Here is a 25577-nt window from a genome sequence, read left to right as displayed (position 1 = left end):
CAGGCCAGGCCCAGACCACCCCCGGGCCCCCAGCAGCACGGAGCGGCAGGAGGACCTCTACGTTCTGACCCATCTGCAGGACTCATCCGCCTGAACACGGTGCCCTCAAGAACTGCTGTTGCAACATAGTTCATATCATATCATTAAGAAGATGTTGGTTGTTAGATTTGTCCAATAAATTGTCCTGCACATTGTTTGTTTATGTATATATATATAAATATATTTATATATAAATGATATAAAGCTGGTTTTAAAGTGGCTGTGTTCGAAACTTCCTAAAATACATGCGTAATAAGCAGTTGAGGAAGCAGTGCCGAACTTGGCCACTGGGTGGCGGTAAAATAATAATGTCCTCGTGTGCCACTTTCCAGTGATGCTGAGGACTTTTGCGGATATCTACTTTTTACTGTTGCTTAAATGTTCATTTAGTTTATAATATGAATTTATTTATAAACCTGGACTCATATTTATATTTGTCCATCTTTGTAAATGACCGACACCTATATGTTGATGTTAAAGGTAATCCGGACCTAGATGAACACTCATGTTATACAGGTACATCTCGTAAAATTTGAATATCATGACAAAGTTCAATATTTTTTGTCACTCATTTCAGAAAGTGAAACAAATATATTATATAGATTCATTACACGTAGAGTGAAATATTTCAAGCCAATTTTGATGATCGTGGCTATAGATAATGAAAACGCAAAATTCAGTGTCCTCGAAAATTAGAATATTGTGAAAAAGTACAACATTGGAAAGTCATGGTGTCACACCCTAATCAGCTAATGAAATCCAAACACCTGCAAAGGTTTCCTGAGCCTTGAAATGGTCTCTCAAGTCCGGGTGAGTAGGCTACACAATCAAGGGGAAGACTGCTGAGTGTCATTGACACTCTCCACAAGGAGGGTCAGCCACAAAAGGTCATTGCTGAAGAAGCTGCTTGTTCACAGAGTGCTGCACCAAGTATATTCATAGAACTTTGAGTGGAAGGAAAAAGTGTGGTGAAATGTGCACCAGCAAAAGGGATAACCGCAGCCTGGAGAGGATTGTCAAGCAAAATCCATTCAAGAATTTGGGGGAGCTTCACAAGGAGTGGACTGAGGTTGGAGCCAGCGCATCAAGAGCCACTACGCACAGACGAATCCTAGGCACGGGCTAGAAATGTCGCATTCCTCGTGTCAAGCCACTCCTGAACCAGAGACAACATCAGAAGGGTCTCACCTGGGCTGTGGAGAAAAAGAACTGGACTGTTGCTCAGTGGTCCAAGTCCTCTTTTCAGATGAAATTAAATTTTGCATGTCATTTGGAAATCAAGGTCCCAGAGTCTGGAGGAAAAGTGGAAGGGCACAGAATCCACATTGCTTGAAGTCCAGTGTGAAGTTTCCACGGTCAGTGATGATTTGGGCTGCCGTGTCATCTGCTGGTGTTGGTCCACTGTGTTTTCTGAAGTCCACAGTCAACACAGCCATCTACCAGGACATTTTAGAGCACTTCATGCTTCCTTCTGCTGACAAGCTTTATGGAGACGCTGATTCCATTTTCCAGCAGGACTTGACACCTGCCCACACTGCCAAAGCTACCAAAAGCTGGTTCAATGACCATGGTGTTACTGTGCTTGAATGGCCAGCAAACTGGCCTGATCTGAACCCCATAGAGAATCTATGGTATTGTCAAGAGGAAGATGAGAGACACCAGACCCAACAATGCAGATGCCCTGAAGGCTGCTATCAAAGCAACCTGGGCTTCCATTACACCTGAGCAGTGCCACAGGCTGATCGCCTCCATGCCACGCCGCATTGATGCAGTAATTCATGCAAAAGGAGGCCCAACCAAGTATTGAGTGCATAGAAATGAACAAACTTTTCAGAAGCCTGACATTTCTGTTTAAAATATCCATTTTTTTTATTGATCTTATGTAATATTCTAATTTTCTGAGACACTGAATTTTGCGTTTTCATTATCTATAGCCACAACCATCAAAATTTCAAGAAATAAAGGCTTGAAATATTTCCCTCTACGTGTAATGAATCTATATAATATATGGGTTTCACTTTCTGAGATGAGTGACAAAAAATATTTAACTTTTTCATGATATTCTAATTTTATGAGATATACCTGTATATCAGGGCACTGGTACTATTACTTTATTGTTACTATTACAAGTACATTTAAGAGCAAGTACTTATATACTTTGACTTAAATATAAATACACCATGGTACCTTTACGAGAGTGATTTGTGTTTGTTCTTTCACTTGAGATTCAGTTTTTCCAGCTGCACCTGAAATAGGGGTTTATACTTTATTACACTTTAAAAAAAAAACATACATTAGTGTTATTATGGTGATGATGATTCTAATTATTACTATGGTTACTACACTGCTCTATTTTTCTCTGGACTAGTTTGATTATTATTATGGTCATGATTATTATTATTATTATTATTATTACACTGCTCTGTTTTTCGCTGGGAATGGTATGATGATGATGATGGCGATGACGACGACGATGATGATGATGATTATGATTATTATTCAAATCGCACTCATGCGCAGTGCGCCGCAGTTCGGTGGCGCCAGCGCGAAAACGGACCAAGTACAAACCGGGTTTTGTCACAACACGGCGTCCGCGCCCGGGGAGGAGTGAGGTGGAGGCGCTGCTCGGCCCGCTGGCCTCTCGTCATGGAATAGGGTCTGCGGCGGGATTCGGCCACGCGCTTTCGGGCAGAGGTAGGTGGAGAGGGAGAGGCGGAGGTCGGTGGGTGGACGGTCGAACAGTCGTAACAGTCCAAACACGCTTGGCCGCGTCGGCTGTTTAGCGCCGGCTAAAGCTAGCGAACCAAAAAGTTTGACTGGCACCTGGGACAAAGAAGGACTCTGTAGATGCTCTGCAACGATTGCATTCGCCACCCGAGCGTTGGCACGTTTTGTTTTCTCTTGAACGAGTAAGTACACAGTAATACCGAAGTAGTAGAAACTACTCCGACACGATGTGGGCGCGTCAAAGTGTTGTGGTTCGAGACCAAAGCCACAAAACTTTGCTTTGTTGTGGTTTGAGACTCCAGTCGCCTCTTCAATCGTATGTTATTATTCCATTGTATTATCATTATTTGTTTATCATATTTTACTGGGTCTTTGCACTGCTGCTACATCAGCTACATCCTTTTTTTTTTTTTTTTTTTTGGTTGTTGTTTGTAAAGTGCCCTTGGACTGCGTGAAATCCTTCTTCCAAGTGGCTCCAATCTCCCCAGACCCTTGCTCCTGTTGCTATGCAGCCCGAGAACACATGCCTGGGACCTGCTTTGTCCTCCGGCAGGATGGACAAAAAAAACCCACACAAATCTGCTCTAGTCAGGGTGAAAGTACAACATTGTTATTTGTACTCGGGTAAAAAAATAAAATAATTTTATATATATATATATATATATATATATATATATATATATATATATATATATATATATATATATATATATATACAATTTTTTATTTTTATTTTAACCAGCTCTTAAATGCACCTAAAGTATTGAAAGTTTAAGTACTAGTCGTACCCAGTGCCCTGGTGATCCTGTCCTAAATCGGCAGCTGAACAGATCCAGATCTAAGGACTCAAACCACAGTTCCACTCTCCAGATTCTGTAAATCAGAATGAGATGGGGGTTTTTTTCCCCCCCATTTAAAACGATAGAAATGTCGTAGGGTAAAAAGTATAATATTTGCACCCAGTGCCCTGTGCCCAGTGCCCTGGTGATCCTGTCCTAAATCGGCAGCTGAACAGATCCAGATCTAAGGACTCAAACCACAGTTCCACTCTCCAGATTCTGTAAATCAGAATGAGATGGGGTTTTTTCCCCCCCCCCATTTAAAACGATAGAAATGTCGTAGGGTAAAAAGTATAATATTTGCACCCAGTGCCCTGTGCCCAGTGCCCTGGTGATCCTGTCCTAAATCGGCAGCTGAACAGATCCAGATCTAAGGACTCAAACCACAGTTCCACTCTCCAGATTCTGTAAATCAGAATGAGATGGGGTTTTTTCCCCCCCCCCATTTAAAACGATAGAAATGTCGTAGGGTAAAAAGTATAATATTTGCACCCAGTGCCCTGTGCCCAGTGCCCTGGTGATCCTGTCCTAAATCGGCAGCTGAACAGATCCAGATCTAAGGACTCAAACCACAGTTCCACTCTCCAGATTCTGTAAATCAGAATGAGATGGGGTTTTTTTCCCCCCCATTTAAAACGATAGAAATGTCGTAGGGTAAAAAGTATAATATTTGCACTGGTTGCCGCCGGTCTCCACTGACTTCATCAGCGTTAAGTTAAACTGAGTCACAATGACTTAGTTTAACTTGGGTGAAGGAAAAGCTGCCGTTACCTCACATTCCTCACCGAGCCGCTGAAATAACGTATTGTCTTATCTTATCCCGTGGTACGACTCCTGTTGCTTGACGTGCCTTTACTTTCACATTGAAGGAAACGAGCTGACTAATCCTCCACGACCATGACCAGAAGAAGGTAACGTCTTCCACCTCGGTTACGATCGCATCGACGTCACTTCTGCGTTGTTTTGTCTTTTTTTTTTTTTTTTTTAACTTGGCGTTTGTTTCTAATAAGGTTCAATGTCTTTGTTTACAGTCGCCTCCACAGCAGATCTGTCGGTTCTCCCATTCAGAAAGGAAAGATTACAAAGGTAAAGCCACGTTGCTGTGTGCTTGATTTTTGTAAAACACACAAGAACTTGATTTTGACGCACAGATTTTAATTTCAGCACAACAACCGCAGGAGGGCTCAACCGGTGTTGAAAACGCTAACCGCAAAGGTACGACCCTTATGCCTCCTTTTTCATGTTGACGAAACACTTTGAAACGCTTCACGGTGGGGCGGGTTTTCGCTTAATTTTCTGCCGCACCGGGAAGCATGTCATAAACTATAAAGTTAACATTTGACAATTTGGGGTAAACATTTGCACAGCGGCCACCATTACCACCGGATGTTCCCGCAAGCTTTCAGAACGGTCTCTCGGGTTCCCAACGAGCCCGGATGTGTCTTTCAGAACCAGCTGGTGCTCGAAGGCGTTGTGAAGCCGTGCGCCCGGATCGAGACCCCGGAGGAGGCCGCCTGCGATGAGCCCGGCTACCAACGCTTCGCTTCCGGAGGCGTCTGGGTCCAACCGCCTCCCCTCCCACCGCTCAGGTGACCAGACAGTATGATGCAGGGCGTCCGCGGCTCATTAACGCCTTTAAAAAGTATTGGGCGAGGCAGATTTCACGCACATTGAAAAGTGCTTTACACGAGAAATAAAATAAATGAGATATAAGCCAAGTACAGAAATAAGAAGCTAAAAGATATTTAAGTGCAATTTAATACAAGCTGACACACGTCCACATGGCAGGTCTTGAACCCGCACCCACTGAGATCATTAGGACTGGGAGTTATTAAATCAATTTATTTTCAATGAAGGCGTGACATCACATTTAAAAAGAATGTTTTTGGACGATTAAATTCATTGCTTCTAAGGAAAAAGCAACATTTGCAACCACGTATTCATTTAGAAACAGGACATTGTGGGTTTTTTTAGGCCCTGAGAAAAACAAGACTAAAAAGTATAACGTTGGAACATTTGCAACTGCAAGTACACAAAATTGGTCTTTTGGAATTTCATTACGTTATATTTATATCTAACTCAAACGAATGATGTCTAAGTAATGCGATATCGCCGCAGTTGGGGCTCTCCTCAGGACGTCTGGGAGAAGATGGTCGGCAAGGAGCGCCAGTACTCCCACAGCAAGCTCTTCATGCAGCAGCATCCCAGTTTAGCGCCCAGAATGAGATCCATCGTCCTCAACTGGTTGATGGAGGTGAGACGCTCCAGATTGAAAAAAAAGGTTCTTATTTCTGGAGTCAGGCGAGGAAACAGTGCTTTTTTTGTTTGTTTGTTTGTTTGTTTATTCCCAATAAACATATTCAAATTAAGGATGCGCAGTGGGGGTTTGAACCATAGTTCATCAAATTGGCTTCCTATTATTATTTTTGGGGCTGGATATTAGGCACGATTCCATTTTGATACAAAGGGTCAGGATTCAACTCGACTTTGATTTATTGAACTTAAAAACATCGTGAGAATAGCTGCCAACCTTTCAGTGTATGATCTGATGTGCATGAAAAAGATATTTCACATAACCAATTCAGTCTTATACAGAATTAATAGAATTTAATTGTATCAAATATATAGATTTTTTTCAAACCCAGCCCTTATTGTTTTAGGGGGGCATTGTGAAAAGTCAGTAGGTAAAACACTACATAACAAGAGACGCCTGGAAATAAACTTTTACCGTAAAAACACAACACGCTAATCAATGTTACATCAATTAGTCTTTTGACAGAACAGCCAGAAATCCGCCCTCAGGAAAATAAAGTTTGCTGCGTTCGCGTTTCCCAGGTGTGCGAAGTGTACAACCTCCGTCGGCAGACCTTCTACCTCGCCCAGGACTATTTTGACCGCTTCATGCTGACGCAGCATAACATCGCAAAGGTCCGACTGCAGCTCATCGGCGTCACGTGCCTTTTCGTCGCAGCGAAGATGGAGGTGAGAGGTCGCGGGGGTTTGCGGTGTTCTAAATTGCTTTTTATGTGTTGACTTTGAATCCCTGTTGGTGCGATGTTTCTTTAGCTCTGTTGTCCGTCACTCGAGGAGACAAACATTCATTCGGGTCCGTCGGGGGAGCCGAGCTCTGGTGTTTGGTATTCATGGGCCTGTTGGTGCCCAAACAACCTGCCCCTCACGGCACACCCTCAAAAACACACTGTATTGTATTCCCAAGACCTGCCGCATTTCACACGTTGCCTCTGTTTGGCACTAATTTGTCAGGATACGCTTCCTCCTTGAATCCTACACCCCCTCAGGCACATTCTTCATTCATATGAAGGCGTGGGGCCGAGGGGCGGGTTTGGCGTTAAACGCAGGGGTTCCCAAAACTATCTCAGAATCAGGGATCTCAAAACTCCCATGACCCGGGGGCTCAACCGAACATCGAGGCAGAGACTGGTCTGCTTTTTTTTTTTCTTTCCCTAATATGGCTGTTAAAAAAACAATCATTTACCAACTTATTCTGAAAACATTGAGTAAAATTGTTTGGATTATTTAAGCACTGTGATTAAAAAAAACAAAAAACTGCCTTAAATCAAACCAGATTCAATCTATTTAAATGACACCGAATTGGTTCTATTTTCACGGTAGAGAGAGCGAAATGTTTAGGGCCTACACTACCATTCACACACCCTTTAGTCACGGATTTTGTTACAATTTATATTCAAATCAACTCAAGATTTTGAGAACATTTCAACCACTGGGAAACATCAAATTGTCCAAGACCTCACGAGCCCTTGTGGGTTGAGGGTTCCCTGAACGCATCTCTGACCGCTGAAATGTGACGTTTCCCTGCAGGAAATCTATCCACCCAAGGTGAAGGAGTTTGCGTTTGTGACGGACGGGAGCAGCACAGAGTCTGAGGTCCTGCAGATGGAGCTCGTCGTTGTGAAGGTGCTAAAGCCTCGCGCTTACCAAGTGAGATTTTCACCGAGAGAAGGGCTTCACACGTGGGTTTTATTTGCGGGTTTTTCCCTACCCCCCCTCCCCCACAGGCATTAAACTGGAATCTCTGTCCTGAGACGGCGGTCGCTTGGTTGAAGTTCTACATCCAAATGGCCTCGATAGCGGATAGCTGTGACCCTCTAGAGCCCCAGTTCCCCACGGACGTCTATGTGCAAGTCACGCAGGTTGGTCTTCTGAGAGGGAGGTTGACTTGTCAAAATTTTAATGATTTGTATGTAGTTGGGTATTTTTTGGGGGTGAGGGGGTTTTGTACGTGAAATGTATACATTCAGTCTTTTGTTTGATTAAATCCAGTATTACAAAATGTCTGGAATATTTACCTCTCCTTCATCTCACCTTTTTTGCTCTTCCTCTCAGCTTTTGGACCTGTGCATTCTGGACGTGAACGTTCTGGACTTCCAGTACCGCTTGCTCGCCGCGGCGGTGCTGTGCCATTTCATCGAGCCATCCATCGTGTCCAAAGTGTCTGGTAAGAAGCTTCTGAGTTGCTGTCTGCGATGCACGCGTACCTCATAATCTTGTGGCCCGCTTTCCTATGTGAAATATAATTACATCATTTACCAACGGGCTGCAGTACGGCTGAGTTCCACCCGCCCGGTTGACACCAGGCCAGACCAGGAGCTAACCTGGGCATGGTGGTGGACACTGACGGTGCCGTCCTCTTTCCCCAGGTCTCTCGTGGGACGTGATGGAGTCCTGTATGGACTGGATGGGACCTTTCGTCGAGACTGTGGCCCAGTTCGGCAGAGTCGCGCCGGGGGACGTAGGAGTGGGACCTGCTGAGCGACACGATGTCCAGACTCACGCCGACTACCTGACCATGCTGGTGAGCAGATTGTATTTTACCGTGGAATAATTATTATGACTGTACAATTTGAATGCCAACAACTTTGAATAACTCGGCAGCGGGTCTGCGGGTATCAAAGTTAAATTGAACCCTTGAAGAAAGGTTTTTTGGATGAATCATCTCTTATCCGCTAAAGTATTACAGGTTCAGCTCGGCTTGGGGTTTTATAACACCAGAATTATGGATGTTCCTAACAACTCATTTTCCTTTCGATTGAACAATTGAAATTTAGCCAAGGAGACTAGTCTAAAAGTCTGAAAAAAAAACGTTGCTTATATTATAAGAGCCGTTTGAAAGCGTTGATCGCATTCTTCGATAACCATATGGTATTTTAAACGCCGCTGCCCAGGCATAGTTCACCATCTCCCGGGGAACTATCGCGCGCACTCAAACTCCACCTCTCCGACTCTCCGGATCGCTGCAGGACGAGGCCCAACAGAGGAAGTCAGAGAGCCGATTCCCGACGCCCCCGAACAGCACCGAGAAGAGCGGGACGCGCTGACTCCTCCCGGCGACACGTCTGAACGGTGTCTCGACGCGAGCGTCCACCACCCCGGGCGAGGCCTCGCTGTGGTCCGATCGGTGACGCCGGATCCGGGAGGGAGGGGGCGCCGCGCCTCCACCCAGCCCGATTGGGTCCTTTCTTTCACGCTTGGTGCTGAGACCCCCCCCCACGTGTTGGTTTTAAAAGAAAAGGCCGCTGGGATTCAAAGCTGCCGCTTGTTTGTTCTGAAATCGGTTCCAAACCGCCGACGCAGTAGCAGTGTGGCTTAAGCGGATCTGATTAGAACTGGGAATATTGATAAGGTTAAAACAAATCAAAGGCAAGATGCGGCGTTTTTTTGCATCGTTGGCATCAGGATCTTTTACATTGATTCAGTTTTGAGGGAATAGTGTGGCAGTGGGCTGGGGTTCAAAACTCAATACCGGATCAATTTAAAAGATTCTGACACCAATCGCTCAGACTAATGCCGAATGATCTAAAATATAAGGCTTACGTTAAAAAAAAAAACCGTAATTATTCAAATGAATTCAGATTGAAACAAACGTTACAGCAGACATAACATCTTCCTGGTGCAAATCGTCTACCTGGAACGTGTTGGATTTGTAACGGGTGCCGTCAGAGCTCGGTGTTTTATTGTGTACCTCAGGGAACGACACCGGAAATTAACTTTCGGAAATTCGTATTGAATGTACAGACCAGCGACACCTGTATTTATTTGAAAAAAAAAAAAAAAATAATAAAAGGTTTATTTTCTACCACAAAATAAAAAGTTTTGTTTTTTCCTGAACACGACCAGCTGTTGTCACTTCAGAAGTAGAGTTTGGCCATGGCCTGCAGGAACTTCTTCTTCCTCTTTTGCGCCGCCAGCTGCAGAACCTCCTCCGGGTTGCTTGCGTTGAGCTCCGTCTGTCCGATCGCTTTTATCTGCAGGATTTCGTTAAACATTATAATAACAACAACTGACCTAATACATCAGTGCCATGTGGAAATGTCGACAAACAAACTACACTGATGTTTGTACGATTTTATCACTTACCGCTATTTGTCTTTTCTCACTCTCCCCCCGTTTGTGGTGAATGTCTGAATGCAAAGTCAAGGGCGATAAATCTGGAAAAATATACACAATCACAGCTTTCAAACGAGTGCCTGGCATCAGTATGAACAGCAACCTGCTGTCTGACCGAACTACATTATAATCAACCAAATCGCTACCGCACAGCGGGGGGGGGGAGGATACGCGTGAGGTACTCCAAGATGGTGACGTCCCAGATGTAGTCGTAGAACGAGTCCATGGCATCATGACTGCAACGACACACACACACACAGAACGTCGACTACATCGCCTGGTGCACCAACCGCGACGTCGTTCGGCGCGTCCCGCGAATAAGTCCTACCTGTTTTGTTCCTGAAGAGCTTTGAACGCCGTCATGTAGTCGACCTCTCTGAGGAACTGGCAGAGAATGGCGACCTAGACAACCCAGAGCGCAAGAGCCACCTGTTAAAACACCTTACCGGGATCGACCGTTATGGTTTTTATTCTTTCGGGACAATGCAAATACTTGTGCGCGCTGGAGAAACACACGTTTGAACATTCAAATCATATCGAACCCTTTGGCGGATGCTTCGACTCTCTGATGTGGAGAGGTTCTCGATTGTACTTTCCTCTCTCCGTGCTTTATTGAATTCGCCGCCACATCTTGAACGCAGGACGATGCTCTGGCCTCAAGAGCTTCAAGTAAAATTAAACTATATACTTTTTCTTAAATTCCTACTCATCTACTCTGTGTATGGATTTGGCAATGGTCAAATTCACGTTACCAAAAAGACGTTTATTTTGTCTTTTTTGCCACGATGGTGCCACCTCCATCAGCGTTCTCCAGTATCTGAGGGTTTTGGTACGAATGACCTCATTGGTCGAATATTTACCCTTCTTTCTGCAACTCAAAAAAATGTCTGACGCCTTTTTGAAATATGAAAAGTGGTCACAGTAACTAACTATAGTTTTGCCGAATATTATTTACGTTGAACATTTTCACTTGGACTCGGAGAATAACATGTCAACTGAAGCCGTTTGAGTACAGAAATGACAGCGATGGCCTGTACAGGGCAGGTGGAGATACGGGGTCGACAGCGAACCTGGGTGTGGCAGTTCATCATCGAGCAGCACTTGATCATTCTCTTCAGGACCTGAAGAAGGAAAGTCAAGAGTTTTAAAACCATGAACCCAGTGTAAAACTCTTCATTTGTCATCTCGTCTTTATTAATGTCTGCTTATCGATCAAGAAATGGCATTACAACGGAAGACCTTTAAGACCTTTAACCATAAATAAACCATTTACGAGTCGCCGTTGGAGTGGCTTTCTTACCTGCTCGGTGTAGACCTCGGGGGTGACGGGTTTGGTGAAGAAGTCCGAGCACACGGCGCCCGCCTGGAGGTAGAAGTGCAGAGCAGCGGAGTACTGGTTGGTCACTGCGGGGGAGACGACAAACCACATTGCGGTTTACGCCGGCGGCGAACGTCTCTTCCACGTCACATTAAAAAAACAAGCCGGCGCCGCTCCGATTGCATCGGTGCTCGCTGGCTGCTCGTTCTGCAGAGGGCACCTTTAAAGTGGAGCTATTATGCTCCTTTTTAACACAAGTTAATATACGTCGCTGAGGTCCCCCAAAATGTGTTTTTTTGCTGACAATACCACTCAGATTATGAGAGATAACAAAGAGTCCAATCCACCCCATCTGAAAACAGGCTGTTTCAGCCGGTAGACCCACCCTCCAGAGGCCCCTGGTTCTGTGAGCCAATGGGGTTTAGATAAGAAACTGTTATTAGTCCCACAACGGGGAGATTTGCACAATTACAGCAGCAAGAAGTGACAGCAGAAAATAGAGCGCATCAATAAAGAGTTGTAGTACCTAAGAGTAAGTAAGAATCAAGGTAAGCACTATAAACAATATAAAATATATAGAAAATATTTACCTATAAAGTAGAAACAACATCAATAGGAATCTGAGTATTAAGTAGTATTGCACATATTTAGACAAATTGCACATCAGGGATTGCACTGCATGGCTTTCTGGTTTAGTTCTATTTACTCTGTAACTTTCACTTATTTCCCCTTATCAATCCGCCACAATGTGTTTCTGAACAAATTTGAGGTGAGGGGAAAAAAAAGCAACCCAGCTGCTGAATTCCACTCATATCAGACCAAGGCTTCAAGGCCTCATTTTAAAGTTTGTTCAGACTTGCGTTCCCTTGCTCCGAGTTTGCGGGAGACGAGGACACCGCGCCAGGACTCTGGCATGCGGGGGTTCTTAGTTTCATGTAGACGTCGGGGGTCTAATTAAATAAATAAATAAATACATTTTAAATAAATGAAGACACTACTTTTATTGGTTTTGTTTGGAGAAACACAACGGATGGGATGGAGCAGATGACCATATAAGGAAATCCGTGACCAGCTGACGTCAGCTCGAGCGGAGAGTAAAAAAAAAAACCTTTGAAAACCGAGCGTTCACAGCTGTCGGAAGCCTGAGTGTTTTGTTCACAATTACTTTGTCATTACTTTACCTCATTATTTGACACGTCTAATAGGAACATCCCACGATGTAACATCATGACAGGAAATGAGGAAAAGCATAATAGGTCCACTTTAAACTTTTGCTATAATTAGTTCGGTGCTTGGCCTACTAGTGGGCGTCATGGGTATTGCAGGTGACACGCAAAATACACATTCATACCCAATTTAAAGCAAATGAAACAGGTAAATATTGGACGCTTATAATTATACAAAATAAAGCATTACAATGGAATATTTAGATATTTGTTTTGTTCTTAATGGCATTTACATAATCAACATTAATAAATGACTGATGATACCAAAGTAGATGTCTGCCTGCGTGATGAGCCAGGACTGGTTGTTGGGGTTCAGGGTGAGGGCGTAAGAGACCAGCTCTTTCACCGTGACGGCCACGGCTTCCACGTCCACCGCCTGTATGCTGGACACAAGGTAAATCGCCACGTCACAAGCCATCCTTCTGTGAATAACTTTGCATTCGAAGAAAGGGATACACTTTAAAGAGGCGTGAGTTTTCTATCACTTTTGACTACCAGTAACCTAGGTGGTTGCTGTGTGAAGACCTCTGGATTTTCCCCTCTCCATTGCATTTGATAAGCAAGAAAATATTCTCAAAAAGTCAGCTCTGGTGAAATTGAACACAAAGAAACCGGTAATTACAATATACATACATCATTTATAAAAATTGAAACATAATATTTAAAAATTAAAATACTGACAGGTTTGGAACATACTCTAATTGGAACATATACCATTCAGCCACAACATTAAAACCACTGACAGGTGAAGTGAATATCACTGGTGGGATGTATTAGGCAGCAAGTGAACAGTTAGTTCTTGAAGTTGATGTGTTGGAAGCAGGAAAAATGGGCAAACGTAAGGATCTGAGCAAGAGAATTTGACAAGGGTGAACTGCCGACAGGGTCATGGACGCCCATGATGCCCATTGATGCACGTGGGGAGCTGGTCTGGTCGGATCCCACAGAAGAGCTACTGTAGCATAAATTTCTCAAAATGTTAATGCTGCTGTGATAGGAAGGTGTCAGAACACACAGTGCATCACAGCTTGCTGTGTGTGGGGCTGTGTAGCTGCAGAGCGGTCAGAGTGTCCATGTTGACCCCTGTCCACCACTGAAAGCTCCTACAATGGACACATGAGCATCAGAACTGGAGCATGGAGCAATGGAAGAAGGTGGCCTGGTCTGATGAATCACCTTTTCTTCTACATCATGTGGATGGGCGGGGTTTCGATCCAATGGAGCATCTGTGGGATGTGCTGGAACAACAAGCCCGATCCATGGGGGCCCCACCTCACAACTGCCAGGATTTAAAGGATCTGCTGCTAACGTCTTGGTGCCAGATACCACAGGACACCTTCAGAGCTCTTGTGGAGTCCATGCCATGGTTTTAATGTTGTGGCTGTTCAGTGTACTTCCAATTAGAATATGAAGCAGGTTAAAACATCACATGAAACCATTGAAAAAGAAAAACGGTGTACTATCAATAATCACTAAAGAACATTTTTACTTAGTTCAACAATGGGGTAGCTTCTAGCTATCTGGCTTTCTTTGCCAACAGTCTCAATAACACCATGAAAAATAATTACTTTGTTATTGATCACGCACATTGTACTGACCTTTGTAAAATATTTTTGTTTGTTTGTTTGTTTGTTTTTATGACTTTGATCCTACTATCCGTTCTGAACCGGGAACTACCCGATAAAAGCACAAAGCCTCGAAAATAAAAGCACGCTTATCAAAATAACAGAGAGCTGACTTACTTATTGAGTGCGGACGGCCAGATGGAGAGGTGCTCAGCTGTCACTTCATTGACTATGTCGTCCTAAAAGAAAGAAAAAGAGTAAATAAGAGGAGAAGCATAGCGAGCAACCAGTCCAGCAGTGACACATTTCAGCATGAAGTGGCTTTGTTTGGTCATCTAAATTAATCTTGCGTTTACAACGTGTGATTTCTGACCACTACACGGTGCACTAGTCTGTTGATAACATAACAAAAAGAAACCAAGAATACCAACACGGAATCCGACTCGAATACATCTCCTTCCAAGAGCTCTCCATCTTGTAAAAGCTACAGTCCAATGTTGAATTAAATGTTTGCCTAGGGTTTGAAATGACTAGTAATTTACACTTCCTTTGTTAAAGATGCTTCAGGTCTCTCGCTTAGAGCAGCACATTTTGCGAAAACAGCTGTATATAAAAAAAATAAATATAAATAATAATAATAATATATATATATTCTCCAAAGTAATCTTGTGATGATACCATCTTTTTTTATGTTTAGAGAGATGTGAAATTTCTTTAAGTTTTCACTCTGTATGTAAGCCCCAAGATCACAACATATTCTATCCAACACTTGCGAAGAAAAACTCCAAGCGTCAGGACTGCCTGGTGATTCTGTCCACGTCATCCTGGTTACCGGAGCGATTTACACTTTCGACCTTACCCGCACGATACCGTGGAGCCTGACGAACAGCGAGATGAGCGTGGTCAGCACCAGGGGCTCCTACAGGAGAGCAGAGCGTCAGTCCCGCGCACCATGAGCGCCACCGACGGCAGAAAACGTCCACCGCGTTAACCCCATTCTGTACTCACCCGAAGCTTCTTGACGAAGGTGATGAACTTGCTCCTAAACAGGTTGGTACAAATCAGGAAAGGCATTTAGATTTCTTTAGCGAGATGTCGAGATCCCGCGACGGAGCCCAAACTCCCGTACCTCTGTAGGATTCCCATGGTGGACTCCCTGTGTTTGATGAGGCCGACGCGGCCGTCGCAGTTCCTCTTGTGCTGAACGGACACGCTGCAGATCTGCACCACCAACTCCCACAGCTCCTTGGCCGTGCGCCGGGTCTCCTTCGGAACTGGGAGCTCCTTGCAGGTGGAGGCCAGCAGCTGGCCAATCTGGCAAAGAAGAACGGGGACGAGGAGAATCAAGTTCAGAGCAGGACATCTGTCAATAGCCAAGCGTTGAGCGAGGTTGGGGTATTCGAATAAGTCCGTGGTTGAAAGACAGCGAACCAATCCTTTTCCTTCCGAAAAATGTAAATGTACTATAAATCAGCCTGCTCACCTTGATGTAAGGGTTGTTCATGACCAGAGCGGAGGGGACCTGCAGTGTCAGGTAGTCGTTCTCCCTCCAGTTCAACATGAAGGCCACACACTCCTCCCCCACCACCTGGCGCAAGGGCAGGTCTGCAACCGGACGCAAAGAGAAGATGTCTGAAAAACACTAAAGCTGTTGATGTTACGGGTACAAAATATTAGAAATGATTTACGATGCCTTATTTTTGTCCTCTGTTAACGGCTTAAAATGACCGCTCAGATGACGCTAGATGTCCAACGAATAAAAAAAACAACAACAACAAAAAATAAAAATAACACTTTGACTTCAGCATCCTCGAAGCCAAGATTAACACCTATACAAAGCATTTGTGTCCGACAATTATGTTTATTCATTTTCAGACGACACGCCGATTCAGGCATGATTCGGAATATGTTTCAATCATTTGGAGTAACGGACGCTAAATGAAGCAAACACCACTGAATCACACAAAGAATATAAAATTTGGTGTTTCCACCCGCATTCCACCCACCGTGTATCCTCATCTCCAGGTAACCTCTGACCCTGCTGACCAGGTCGGACGGCGGCCGCTCCCTGCAGCCCTCGGCGGCCTGCGACTCGTGGGCCCGGACCTCCAGCAGCAGCATCTCGTTCAGCATCACCTGCCGCAGCTTGGGGGAGAACTCCGTCACCAGCTCCAGGCAGGCGGAGAACAGCTGCCGCGCGTGGAAGAAGTCCTGGAGCCCAAACGAGAGGCGATGCCGGATCAGACCGGCGCTCCGCGAAAAGAACCCAGAATAAATATAAATACGCAGTTGAACGCGGCGGTTCTCGACCGGGGCCGCGGGGGAAGCCAAGATCCATTTGTTTTACTGTGTCGTAGGGTTTTATTCCGATCAACTTCATTACGGCTGCGTTCAGAGAAATTCAAGGAAATGACTCTGGAATGAATCATTTCAAACAGACCTTAATTGAGATGCAATGGAGGCCTTTGGCCATGAGGATGTAGACCAGGTCTTTGGTGAGGGTGTCTTTGATGCCGAGGATCACATTGATGTAGTCTGGGGGGACGTCCCACTGTCAGCACACACAAGACAGGTCAAAACAAACAAACAAACAAACATGACTTTCTTCTTTGACAGTAATACAAACAAATAAACACAAAAGTTTGCAGACGGCGTCGCAAGTTTTGAGAAAAAGCCGCCGCGAAAATCCAGCATTCGTGGCCGCTCCAAAGCGAGGAGTGGCCTATTGACCTCTGACCTTGCTGTTGACTCTCCAGAAGGGCCGTTCGGCCATGCCGTGGAGCTCGATGAGGATCTGCCTGATCCTGCGCGGCTCCAGGGAGAGAATGAGCTGCTGCTCCAGCTGTCCGATGTTGACGCTGGCCGAGGCTGCGGAATGACGGAGCTCAGTCGGAGACAAACCAGGGGGCAACCAAATCGAGAAATATCCATCGTGACATTCGGCCAGGACACGGCAAAAGGCTCCTTTACCTGGAATATCGTAAAAGGAGGGCAGGGCCTTGGCACTGAGGTTGATGGTGGCCGACCTCTTCCTCATCTGCTCCACGAGGACTTTCCTCTCGTTCTCCTTCAGAAGCTCCATGAAGAGCTTGTGGGACGACACCACGAACACCAGGGGGAGCTCTTCCAGACTCTCACACAGCGTCCTGGAAGTCAATTGGTGATTTCTAGTGGAGTTTGCCATTTTACGCTGACAAATAAAAAGCACTTTATCGCACACAAATCAAGTTAATCAGATTTACAGTAATTTAATTTGGGAGGATAGACAACTAAATAGGTAGGACCGTAGAAAGCGTACAAAATGATAACAAAATAAAGGAGGAATACTTCTCAAGATTATAAATTATAGGTGATGTACTTTTTGAAATATCCTTTTTTTTTTATACTAATAATAATAATTAGCATTGTTTATGTAAAATATTTAGTAGGCATAACACACGCCCCTGACACTTAAAATCCTTCTCACTCACTTCATGAAGTTGGCCATATTTCTTCTGGATGTCTCCGACGGGCGGTCCTTCTCCAGAGAGCGCGTGCACACCTGTGGGACGAGAAGAGATATTTGAGAGTTTTTATACGAGAGCCGTGTTCTCTCTGGAAGGTCTCGCATTGGATCCGGACCGTCACACCGGCGTACCTCCCTGGTACCCAAATGAGTGTTTATTTGTACCTCCAAAATGAAGTCCACCAGGCGTTTGCTGGGCTTCAGAAGGAGCTGCTGGAAGCGCACGCTGAGCACCTCGCCCTCCAGAGCCTCACGCACGGCGTTACACACACACAGCTTGTGGCACACATCGTCCAGGCCCCTTTCCCTGCAGCACACGCACACGCACACGCACACACACACACACACACACACACTTAACCAACCTAAACAAATTCCTGTTTTATGTCTCCTGTCAAGGTTTGTTTGTTTCCTTTAAGCTTTGTTACAAATGCTATCCTAATAACGCCTCATTAACCTATTAATGGTTTTCAGTTTACAATGTAATAATCCTGCAGACACATTTAGCAGTAATTTCATACATGTAATTCTCCAGTAATGTCATGAAAGTTACAGAAAAATGGTGAATGCTCCGCTGCCGTCTCACCCCTGCTGGACCTTGTGCAGGAACTCTCTGAGGACAGACTGGCGGAAGTGGTTGGGCAAACTGCGGGACACGTTGTCTTTGATGAAGGCTTCCACCAGAGCCTGGCGGGGGGAAATGGAAGAAGTGAAACTCATTTGAGGATTAGCCCGTTAGCTTAGCCTGTTTACAGTACACACCAGAGCACGCACACACATGCATTTCACATCACCCCTGTCGTTCATTTAATTGCTACTGAAAAGGCAGGAGCACCATTGCTTTTAACCAATTCAGAATACTGCAAAATCAAGAAACTGACAAAAATGATGTGCTGTCATAGCGTCACCCGGACCATTAAGGGCTGGTTATACTTTTGTATGGGGTCCTTTCGCGGCCAGTGCGCGCCCTCCCGCAGCGAGCGTTGGGGGTTTGGTTGCATCCTCGGCATAAACAAGGACCTTGTTTACGCAGAGGATGAATTGTCGTTCATGGTGGTCAAACCGAGAAAAAAAAAGTGCAGAAAATGAGCCGGTCTATCCGACCGTTCCATGCAGAGAGAGGAGAGGGGGGTTTGAACCCGTATCCTGCTCAGCATTTTATTACAGAGGACTATTTACTGAACAACGGAGATTGAGTCACAATGTGTAATTATTCTCCCTCATGGCGAGATTCTCTATAAAAAAAATAAAAAATAAAAAATACAATTGCACATAAATACCAATAAAAACGTCCTGGTGAAGCCATTTAGGGCCCGCATAAACCAGACTTAAGGTGCGAGGGCCCGATCGTGTCGTTTGCAGAACGAAAAACAGAAGTCTCGGATCTAACTTCCCGACCTGGTTGTTGTGAGTCCTGATCAGGCTGTTGATCTGGCCGTAGGGCGTGGTCGAGGCGTCGGAGGGATCCGAGGTTCCCGTCAGGGCGCGACAGGCGTTCCAGTATCCTGCCAAGCGCTTCTCATCCAGGTGGACGTGGAGGGAGGAGCCGAGCTACGTGGCACGGAGAGAGATTCTGTTACGCGCTGGTTCTATTTTGAAAAGGAGCACGGCGAAAGACCAATCCAGTCCACCTTCTGTAACAGGTCCCTCGTCAGTCTGAAGTGCTCTCTGGCCTTCTCATTGGCCGTTTGGTCCGTGCAACCTTGCTGGAAGAAAATCCCGCCCAAATCGTAATGCACCTGTAAAGAAAACAAGACGAAAATGAATTTGGTGTAGAGGAGCACATGTATAAGATAAATGCGTTGAATTGTGGTTTTGTTATAAAGTGCAAGCTTAATTGGGATTTTTAATTAAATAAATCGTACGGATTTTACTTTAAAAATTATAGTTTTGATTAAAAAAATAAAGATAAAGTAAAATATAGCTGCAGGCAGCAATAGATGGGGTCCAGGTGAGACCGTGTTAGATACGAATTACAGTTTTCCGAGATGACATAAAACACACCATCACTTCGTATCGACACCAGTTACAAATTCCTGAGTTGCACGCGCAGCGTTTTGACGTGACCGTTTGGTGCCACGTCGGGCAATGATGACGAAGTCAAGTGATAACGTTGCAACGACTTCCTGTCACCGGTTACAGTTTTCCAAGTTCTCCGAAATGCAGCATTACTACATAAAACGAGTTACAATTTTCCAAGTTTCCACTGAACGGAGCATTGGCTCCAGCCGTCTGTCGCCTCGAACCGGCGCGAATCCTGCACGAAGCAACCAATACACACCACGAGACGTGACCTGCACATATATAACAAATTGGATGATGGTGTCACAAAGCGCCTCGCTCTACAAACTAATCAAGGTACGCCAACGTTCTGCGAAGACAGACATCAGACGGCAAAGTTTTAAATTGCACATATTAGAAATTAAAATGATTTTGAATAATTATCTGTCAATCGATTATTATTCACAATGTATTTTTATCGGACATCAACAATGTTATTTGCATTATTATAGCGGGAAAAAAAAAATTATAAAACAATGTGTGGTGGAAGTCGTTTTTGTTTGGAAATGAGCATATAGTTGTTTGTTTTTTTTGAGTAACAAGCCTACTTGACAGTGCAGCTCTGGCGCACTGATGCGAAGTCCTGCGGTGGAGGACTCGGTCTCTCCGTTGGCGATGCTGCCGTCGGCCGCCAGCAGATCCAGCGTCCTCAGCGTGTGCACGTAGAAGTCCTTCTTCAGCCGCACGGCGCCCTCCAGCACGCTGATGGAGTCCGCCGCCTGCTCCTTCAGCTGCAGGGAGCAGTTAGAAGAAAGCTGCTCTTTCACAGTTTTGTTCAAAACCCAGGGGAGAAGTTGAGGCTGTTAGGGAGACTTGGATATTTGATTAATTGATATGTATTTCAATCTCGGACCAAGGGAATGACTGCAAATCTCTCATGTTTATCTACCCAATTAAGACATTTGAGCTTGTGTGTGACTATGAGTGTGAATAAGAACCGTTAAAGAACAGGTTCACCAATTTTAACCCAGGCGTTAAATGTAATTGTAACCGCTATAAAAGCACTTTAAAGACACCGTACTGAACAATAATAATAATAATAATAATAATAATAATAATAATGATGATGATGACAGCAACAACAGTAACATAATTAACAATAGTTACCACAGTGAGGATATTATCAGTCATTTCTTTCTCCTGTTGCACAATATTCAACCTAGGAAAAAAAAAAACAATAGAATTCAATCATATATACGGGAAACCATTGGCAGTGGAGGCCAAACTGCAGCTCGTAGCACCAGCCAGCAGGATAAGCCATCCAAAGGACGATGAAGAAATTAAGATTTATTAAAAAAGATATTATTATTATTATTATTATTATTATTATTAATAATAATAATAAAGAATATAATTTCTTAAATGATGCCTTTATTTACATTTTATTTTCTTATATTGGTCAAATAAATGAATTAAATATTAAGCTTTTTAACCATTTTTTCAATTCTTTCATGCATTCAATAATAAAACTTATAGTATTAAGGGCCTACATGTTCATCTGGTGAGGCCCGGGTTTGGTCTGTTTCTCTGGAAAACTGCTCAGCACGATCGTCCTGATGGCCCTTTATAGAACAAAAATATGGATACTGGAGAATAAATTCACCCAATTATTTATTCATCGTTTTAGAAATCATTTTAATAGGGCCTCAATTCATGTTGGGATAAACTTTTCATTTGTTAGCCTTTTAGACAGATTATAAAAAACCAAACACTATGGTTTTGCTAAAATTGTAAAAAAAAAAAAAAAAAGTAAAAATAGGCCCAAATTTCCTTCTCATCGCTCAGAATTTTTGGCAGGTAGAACCAATTTCTACTCTGATAAATACGAGCCCAGATCCTCTTTTACCAGCGGTTGTAGATGATGACAGCCATGGCTGTGGTGGGCGGCAGAGTGGAAAGATCCAGGTCAACGTGTTTCACTCCCGGAGGAACTTGACTCACACAAAGGAGTTCATTCAATAACATGTTCAGCACCGGGATGGTCAACCTGAAGAGAAGAAGCACATCATAGCGAGGAATTATTTCTTTCAATAAATGTCCAAGTTCATCCTTCTCCCAGAAACAACATTATTACCACTTATTTATAATAATTATGCTAGTTATGTTAGAGCTGCAGAAAATATGAATACTGTAAATAAGAGAAGAATAAGGCCACCGCCAGTATTTTATTTATTTTGCATTTTTGAGACATTTTATGCATTTCTATGGATTCAAGATTCAAGAGGTTTATTTGGATTTCTTTCCCCTGAATAATACAAATAATTAAAGGAAAACGTTGCTTTCCATATTTGGATTCAGTTTCCAACAACAGCAGATGCCAACTTTTTTAACGAACTGTTATTTGTTTGGTATGCACATTTAACAAGTGAAGAATGTAAAATAATTTAAAACAATCATTAAATAATAAACATAAATAAACATTTTTCCGTCCCCCCCCCCCCCACCTTACATTCTTTTACACGTACCCTCTCTCCAAAGCGTCCAGATCCCATTTCATGTGCGCTGCGACCTTCAGCGCCAGCAACTTCAGGGTCCGATTCCTGCGGTTGTCCGCTGGCGGTTGCACTTGGTTCTGTTCGTTCACGGAGGGCTTGGAGGCCTGTTCCAGGAACTGGATGATTAACTGAACCGATGCTGGATCTGTAGAGGAACACAGATACAAACAATCTGATGCACTACGTCTCTGAAAGGGGTGCTGCAGAGAGTGTCGACCAGGGGTCCGCCAGAGAGAATTTTTGTTGCATCAGAGCTGACCTGGGTTGGACTTCTGGAGGTGTTTCTCCAGCAAGGTGCCATCCAGGAGGAACTCAAACCAGGACGTCTGGAGCGGAGAATTGGGTCGGCTGCCGGTCACAGTGGCCACCCTGTCTGCCGCCTCGGCACTCATCTTCCCCTGGTGGACAGCAAAACCAACTTCATTTCGATCCTTTCAGTGAGTTAGCCATATCAACCTTCTCACACTCACACACACACACACACACACACGTCCTTCCTTTTCAATGCTGCTCTTAATGGGAGGCGAGGAAAATACTTTTTTTGTCTTTGTGTTTATCTCATTTTCGGTGAGTTTTAAAAGCACAATAGGAAATATTATTATCCAGCGTCAATCTGTAGCTTAAAGGCCCAAATATCAATGTGAATTGTAACACATTAAATTTGCAGTGCTGGCTCAAAGATAAACACTTGTACTTGGTGGGAGACAGTATCCAACGACACAACAGAAAAACTAGGTGATAAATGAGTATATTATGAGGAGGATCCCTGAACACCCCAAACTCAGACGGTCAGACACTTCCCTCATCCCAATAGCAGTGTCACAGCAGCTCAGAACAAAAACACTAGTACTAAACACTACTACAGAGGAGAAACAAAACAAAACCCACAGCTGTACACAACAAAAAGTAGAAAAACTTGGAATGAACAAAATGTTACGGCAGATTTTTAGGTTTGTACAATACACCTAAAAATCTCTCCCTCTCCCTCTGTTTATATGCGTTGTCCAGACTTGTCCTGGACTAATTCAGGTGTGAACCACAACAAAAACGGCGCAGGTTTTCTCTCTATGTCGACCTGCACTATGCGACTGGCCCGCTTACGCTGCTGTAACGCCGGGCATTCATTAGACCGCCTCTTAAATATATTCATATCAATTCATTGTAGCGGGGGTTGCGGCAACCCTGTGTGCGCACAGACCGCCTGCTTATCTTACCTGAATGTTGTTACGATAACTTTAAAAAATTATATATATATATATACATATATATATATGACTAAATCATCTAAAATGTGCGCTTGAAGTCGCTCCGGAGGGCTACAGACGGAGCTGCCGCGGGGACCGTTTCATTCCCACGGAGCGGGCTCTGCTCCTTCCGCGCCGCACTTCCGGCTCCCACGCGAGACCCGGAAGCAGAACGGAAACGCAGCCGTCGTCATCTCCTCCTCCCCTTTTTTTTTCCAGGAGCAGTAGGTAATAATAATAATAATAATAATAATAATAATAACAATAATAATAATAATAATAAGACACCAATTACAAATGATAACGTTGGTTCGTGCTGTCGCCCGCTTCACGTCAGCATTACGTCTAAAACTAATTTTCAAGGTGACGTAATGACGCCGTGAGTCCAGGTGACACGCAGGATGACTAATACGAGTCGATGCGCTTGTTGCGTGTTATGACTTCATCCTAAACGCTGGAAGGTGTCTGTCCACTACCTGTAGCCCACAGAGTCCTGCCTCACGGTGTCTCTGTGGGAGGAAATCACTCCGCGTGGAAGTTCAGAACAACACGGTTCCACTCAAACGGATTAAACGCTGCACGTCCCTCAGAGACGTTCCATCAACTTTTGGGACTAAAATAGACACGATTCGGACACGTTGCTCTGGATCTGCAGGCAAACTCCATGTGTGACGACACAAACACAGAATATGTTTTTGACTGTTTTCGACTCCTTCAGTTTGTGTGTTACGACCGGCTCCAATGTCGCAGCATAAGGAGGGACACAGCATGGGCTCAGATGGAACAGAATGCGTTTGTTTTTACAAAAAAGGCAAAGGAGATTAAATATCAAAAGAAACCCCCGATGACAAGCAGGTAAGGCAATAAGCACACACGCTAATTACAACTCTATTATTTGTGTATGCCAACTATTCTTTCCGAGATTCCCAAGGGACCTCAAAAAGTCAAATCCAATCACATGTACAGCCGCCAGCTGTGTTTTTTTAAATGTATTCTTTATTTCTGTTCAACAGAAAACCAATACACAATATGTATACGGTTGTATAAACATACAGTATATACATTATGTAAATAGAATAAGGTAAAATAAAGAAATACACTTAAGAAAATAAACAACAAAACAAATCGACATCAAAATTGTTTTAAAAAGTCACAACGATTTCTCTTTTGCATTCAAACTGCTTTGGTCTGTTAGGTTGTTATTAATTTAAGAGATTCCCAGTAAAGTTGGACTTTGTTTTGAAAATGTTTAATACTGGGAGGAGTTTTAATAATCTTGGCTTTATGAATTATGGCCCATCGTTTTGAAGAAAAAAAACAAAAAAAAACCACCATTTATCCAACCATTATAATAAATCCAGAACACCTTAGCATAAGAACATGATTAAATATAAAGATGGTCGTTGTATTGGACCTGAGGACCATATCAAGTATTTTGCCCTCATAATGGGGATGGTAGCTCAGGCGGTAGAGCTGGTGGTCTAGTGATCTAAAGGTTGCTGGTTGGATCCCAGGCTCCTCCTGCTAGCATGCTGTAGTGTCCTTGAGCAAGACACTTAACCCCTAATTGCTCCTGATGGCTGCGTCCGTCGGTGTTTGAACAACTGTAAGTCGCTTTGGATAAAAGCGTCTGCTAAATGTAAATGTAATGTAATAAGGAAAGGCTTTGGTAAGAACCTTAAATTCTCTCGGGGCACAGTTGAAGTAGTAATATTTCCAGACGAACTCCTCGCATTCCAAAACAATGTCCTTCGTTCTCTGGCACGTCGCACTTCCAGGGGATCTTAGACACGTAGTTTAAAGAGTTCCATCCGCACACTCGAGGTCGGTCGCTGATAACCCACCTTCAGAGAGATCTCGGGTCAAAACTGAGCGCGTTCCAACAGAAGTGTGGGTATTCCGTGTCCTTCCAAAAAAGTCTCCCTGTAACTTTTATTTTCTTAGTTGGATTTAGTCGGGTTATTTCTCTTGGTCCCTTCGATAAGTACACCCCGTGATATTTAATTACATTTCCCCCCGATATATATATATATATATATATATATATATATATATATATATATATATATATATATATCACAGATCATATCCCTGAACAGCAGTCAGCCGGGCTGTGTTTACAAGTTGTTGTC

General features: G+C 43.9%; 2 protein-coding genes across 3 annotated transcripts; one reads left to right on the top strand and one right to left on the bottom strand.

Moving 5' to 3' along the window:
- Window positions 1-2592: 2592 nt before the first annotated feature.
- Window positions 2593-9715, top strand: LOC307227792 (G1/S-specific cyclin-E2-like). Its single transcript, XM_079997230.1, has 12 exons — window positions 2593-2733; window positions 4475-4516; window positions 4637-4691; window positions 4770-4820; window positions 5055-5194; window positions 5724-5859; window positions 6441-6587; window positions 7446-7541; window positions 7643-7777; window positions 7971-8082; window positions 8285-8439; window positions 8885-9715. The coding sequence occupies exons 2-12, from the start codon at window positions 4503-4505 to the stop codon at window positions 8960-8962; spliced, it is 1119 nt and encodes a 372-aa protein (XP_079853356.1). The 5' UTR covers window positions 2593-2733; window positions 4475-4502; the 3' UTR covers window positions 8963-9715.
- Window positions 9716-9717: 2 nt separating this feature from the next.
- ints8 (integrator complex subunit 8) lies at window positions 9718-25386 on the bottom strand. 2 transcript variants are annotated; one of them, XM_079997156.1, is made up of 28 exons: window positions 25290-25386; window positions 22461-22599; window positions 22172-22346; window positions 21553-21693; window positions 21197-21268; window positions 20814-20865; window positions 20255-20437; window positions 19277-19384; window positions 19044-19196; window positions 18232-18332; window positions 17811-17952; window positions 17611-17681; window positions 17111-17286; window positions 16878-17008; window positions 16581-16691; window positions 16147-16351; window positions 15624-15745; window positions 15270-15454; window positions 15149-15182; window positions 15000-15059; window positions 14318-14379; window positions 12840-12958; window positions 11332-11435; window positions 11102-11152; window positions 10360-10433; window positions 10203-10267; window positions 10002-10045; window positions 9718-9889 (listed from the first exon to the last, which is right to left on the bottom strand). In XM_079997156.1, the coding sequence occupies exons 2-28, from the start codon at window positions 22591-22593 to the stop codon at window positions 9773-9775; spliced, it is 2991 nt and encodes a 996-aa protein (XP_079853282.1). In that variant the 5' UTR covers window positions 22594-22599; window positions 25290-25386; the 3' UTR covers window positions 9718-9772. The 2 variants fall into 2 exon arrangements, with proteins under 2 accessions (XP_079853282.1, XP_079853281.1); XM_079997155.1 differs by lacking the exon at window positions 25290-25386 and adding an exon at window positions 23416-23548.
- Window positions 25387-25577: the final 191 nt, after the last annotated feature.

This window comes from Zeus faber, assembly GCF_960531495.2.
Source record: "Zeus faber genome assembly, chromosome: 1".
Lineage (NCBI taxonomy): Eukaryota > Metazoa > Chordata > Actinopteri > Zeiformes > Zeidae > Zeus > Zeus faber.
This window is presented reverse-complemented; position numbering and strand designations above follow the sequence as displayed.

Bases quoted from the DNA above. Each gene is read 5' to 3' on its own strand.
- LOC307227792 (XM_079997230.1), top strand. The intron at 4,821-5,054 runs GTACGACCCTTA...TGTGTCTTTCAG, and splicing joins TGAAAACGCTAACCGCAAAG to AACCAGCTGGTGCTCGAAGG. The intron at 5,860-6,440 runs GTGAGACGCTCC...CGCGTTTCCCAG, and splicing joins TCCTCAACTGGTTGATGGAG to GTGTGCGAAGTGTACAACCT.
- ints8 (XM_079997156.1), bottom strand. From the start codon at position 22,593: ATGAGTGCCGAGGCGGCAGACAGGGTGGCCACTGTGACCGGCAGCCGA. The intron at 18,333-19,043 runs GTCGGGAAGTTA...TCCCCCCGCCAG, and splicing joins TCAGGACTCACAACAACCAG to GCTCTGGTGGAAGCCTTCAT. The intron at 17,682-17,810 runs GTACAAATAAAC...CTCGTCCCACAG, and splicing joins TGGTGGACTTCATTTTGGAG to GTGTGCACGCGCTCTCTGGA.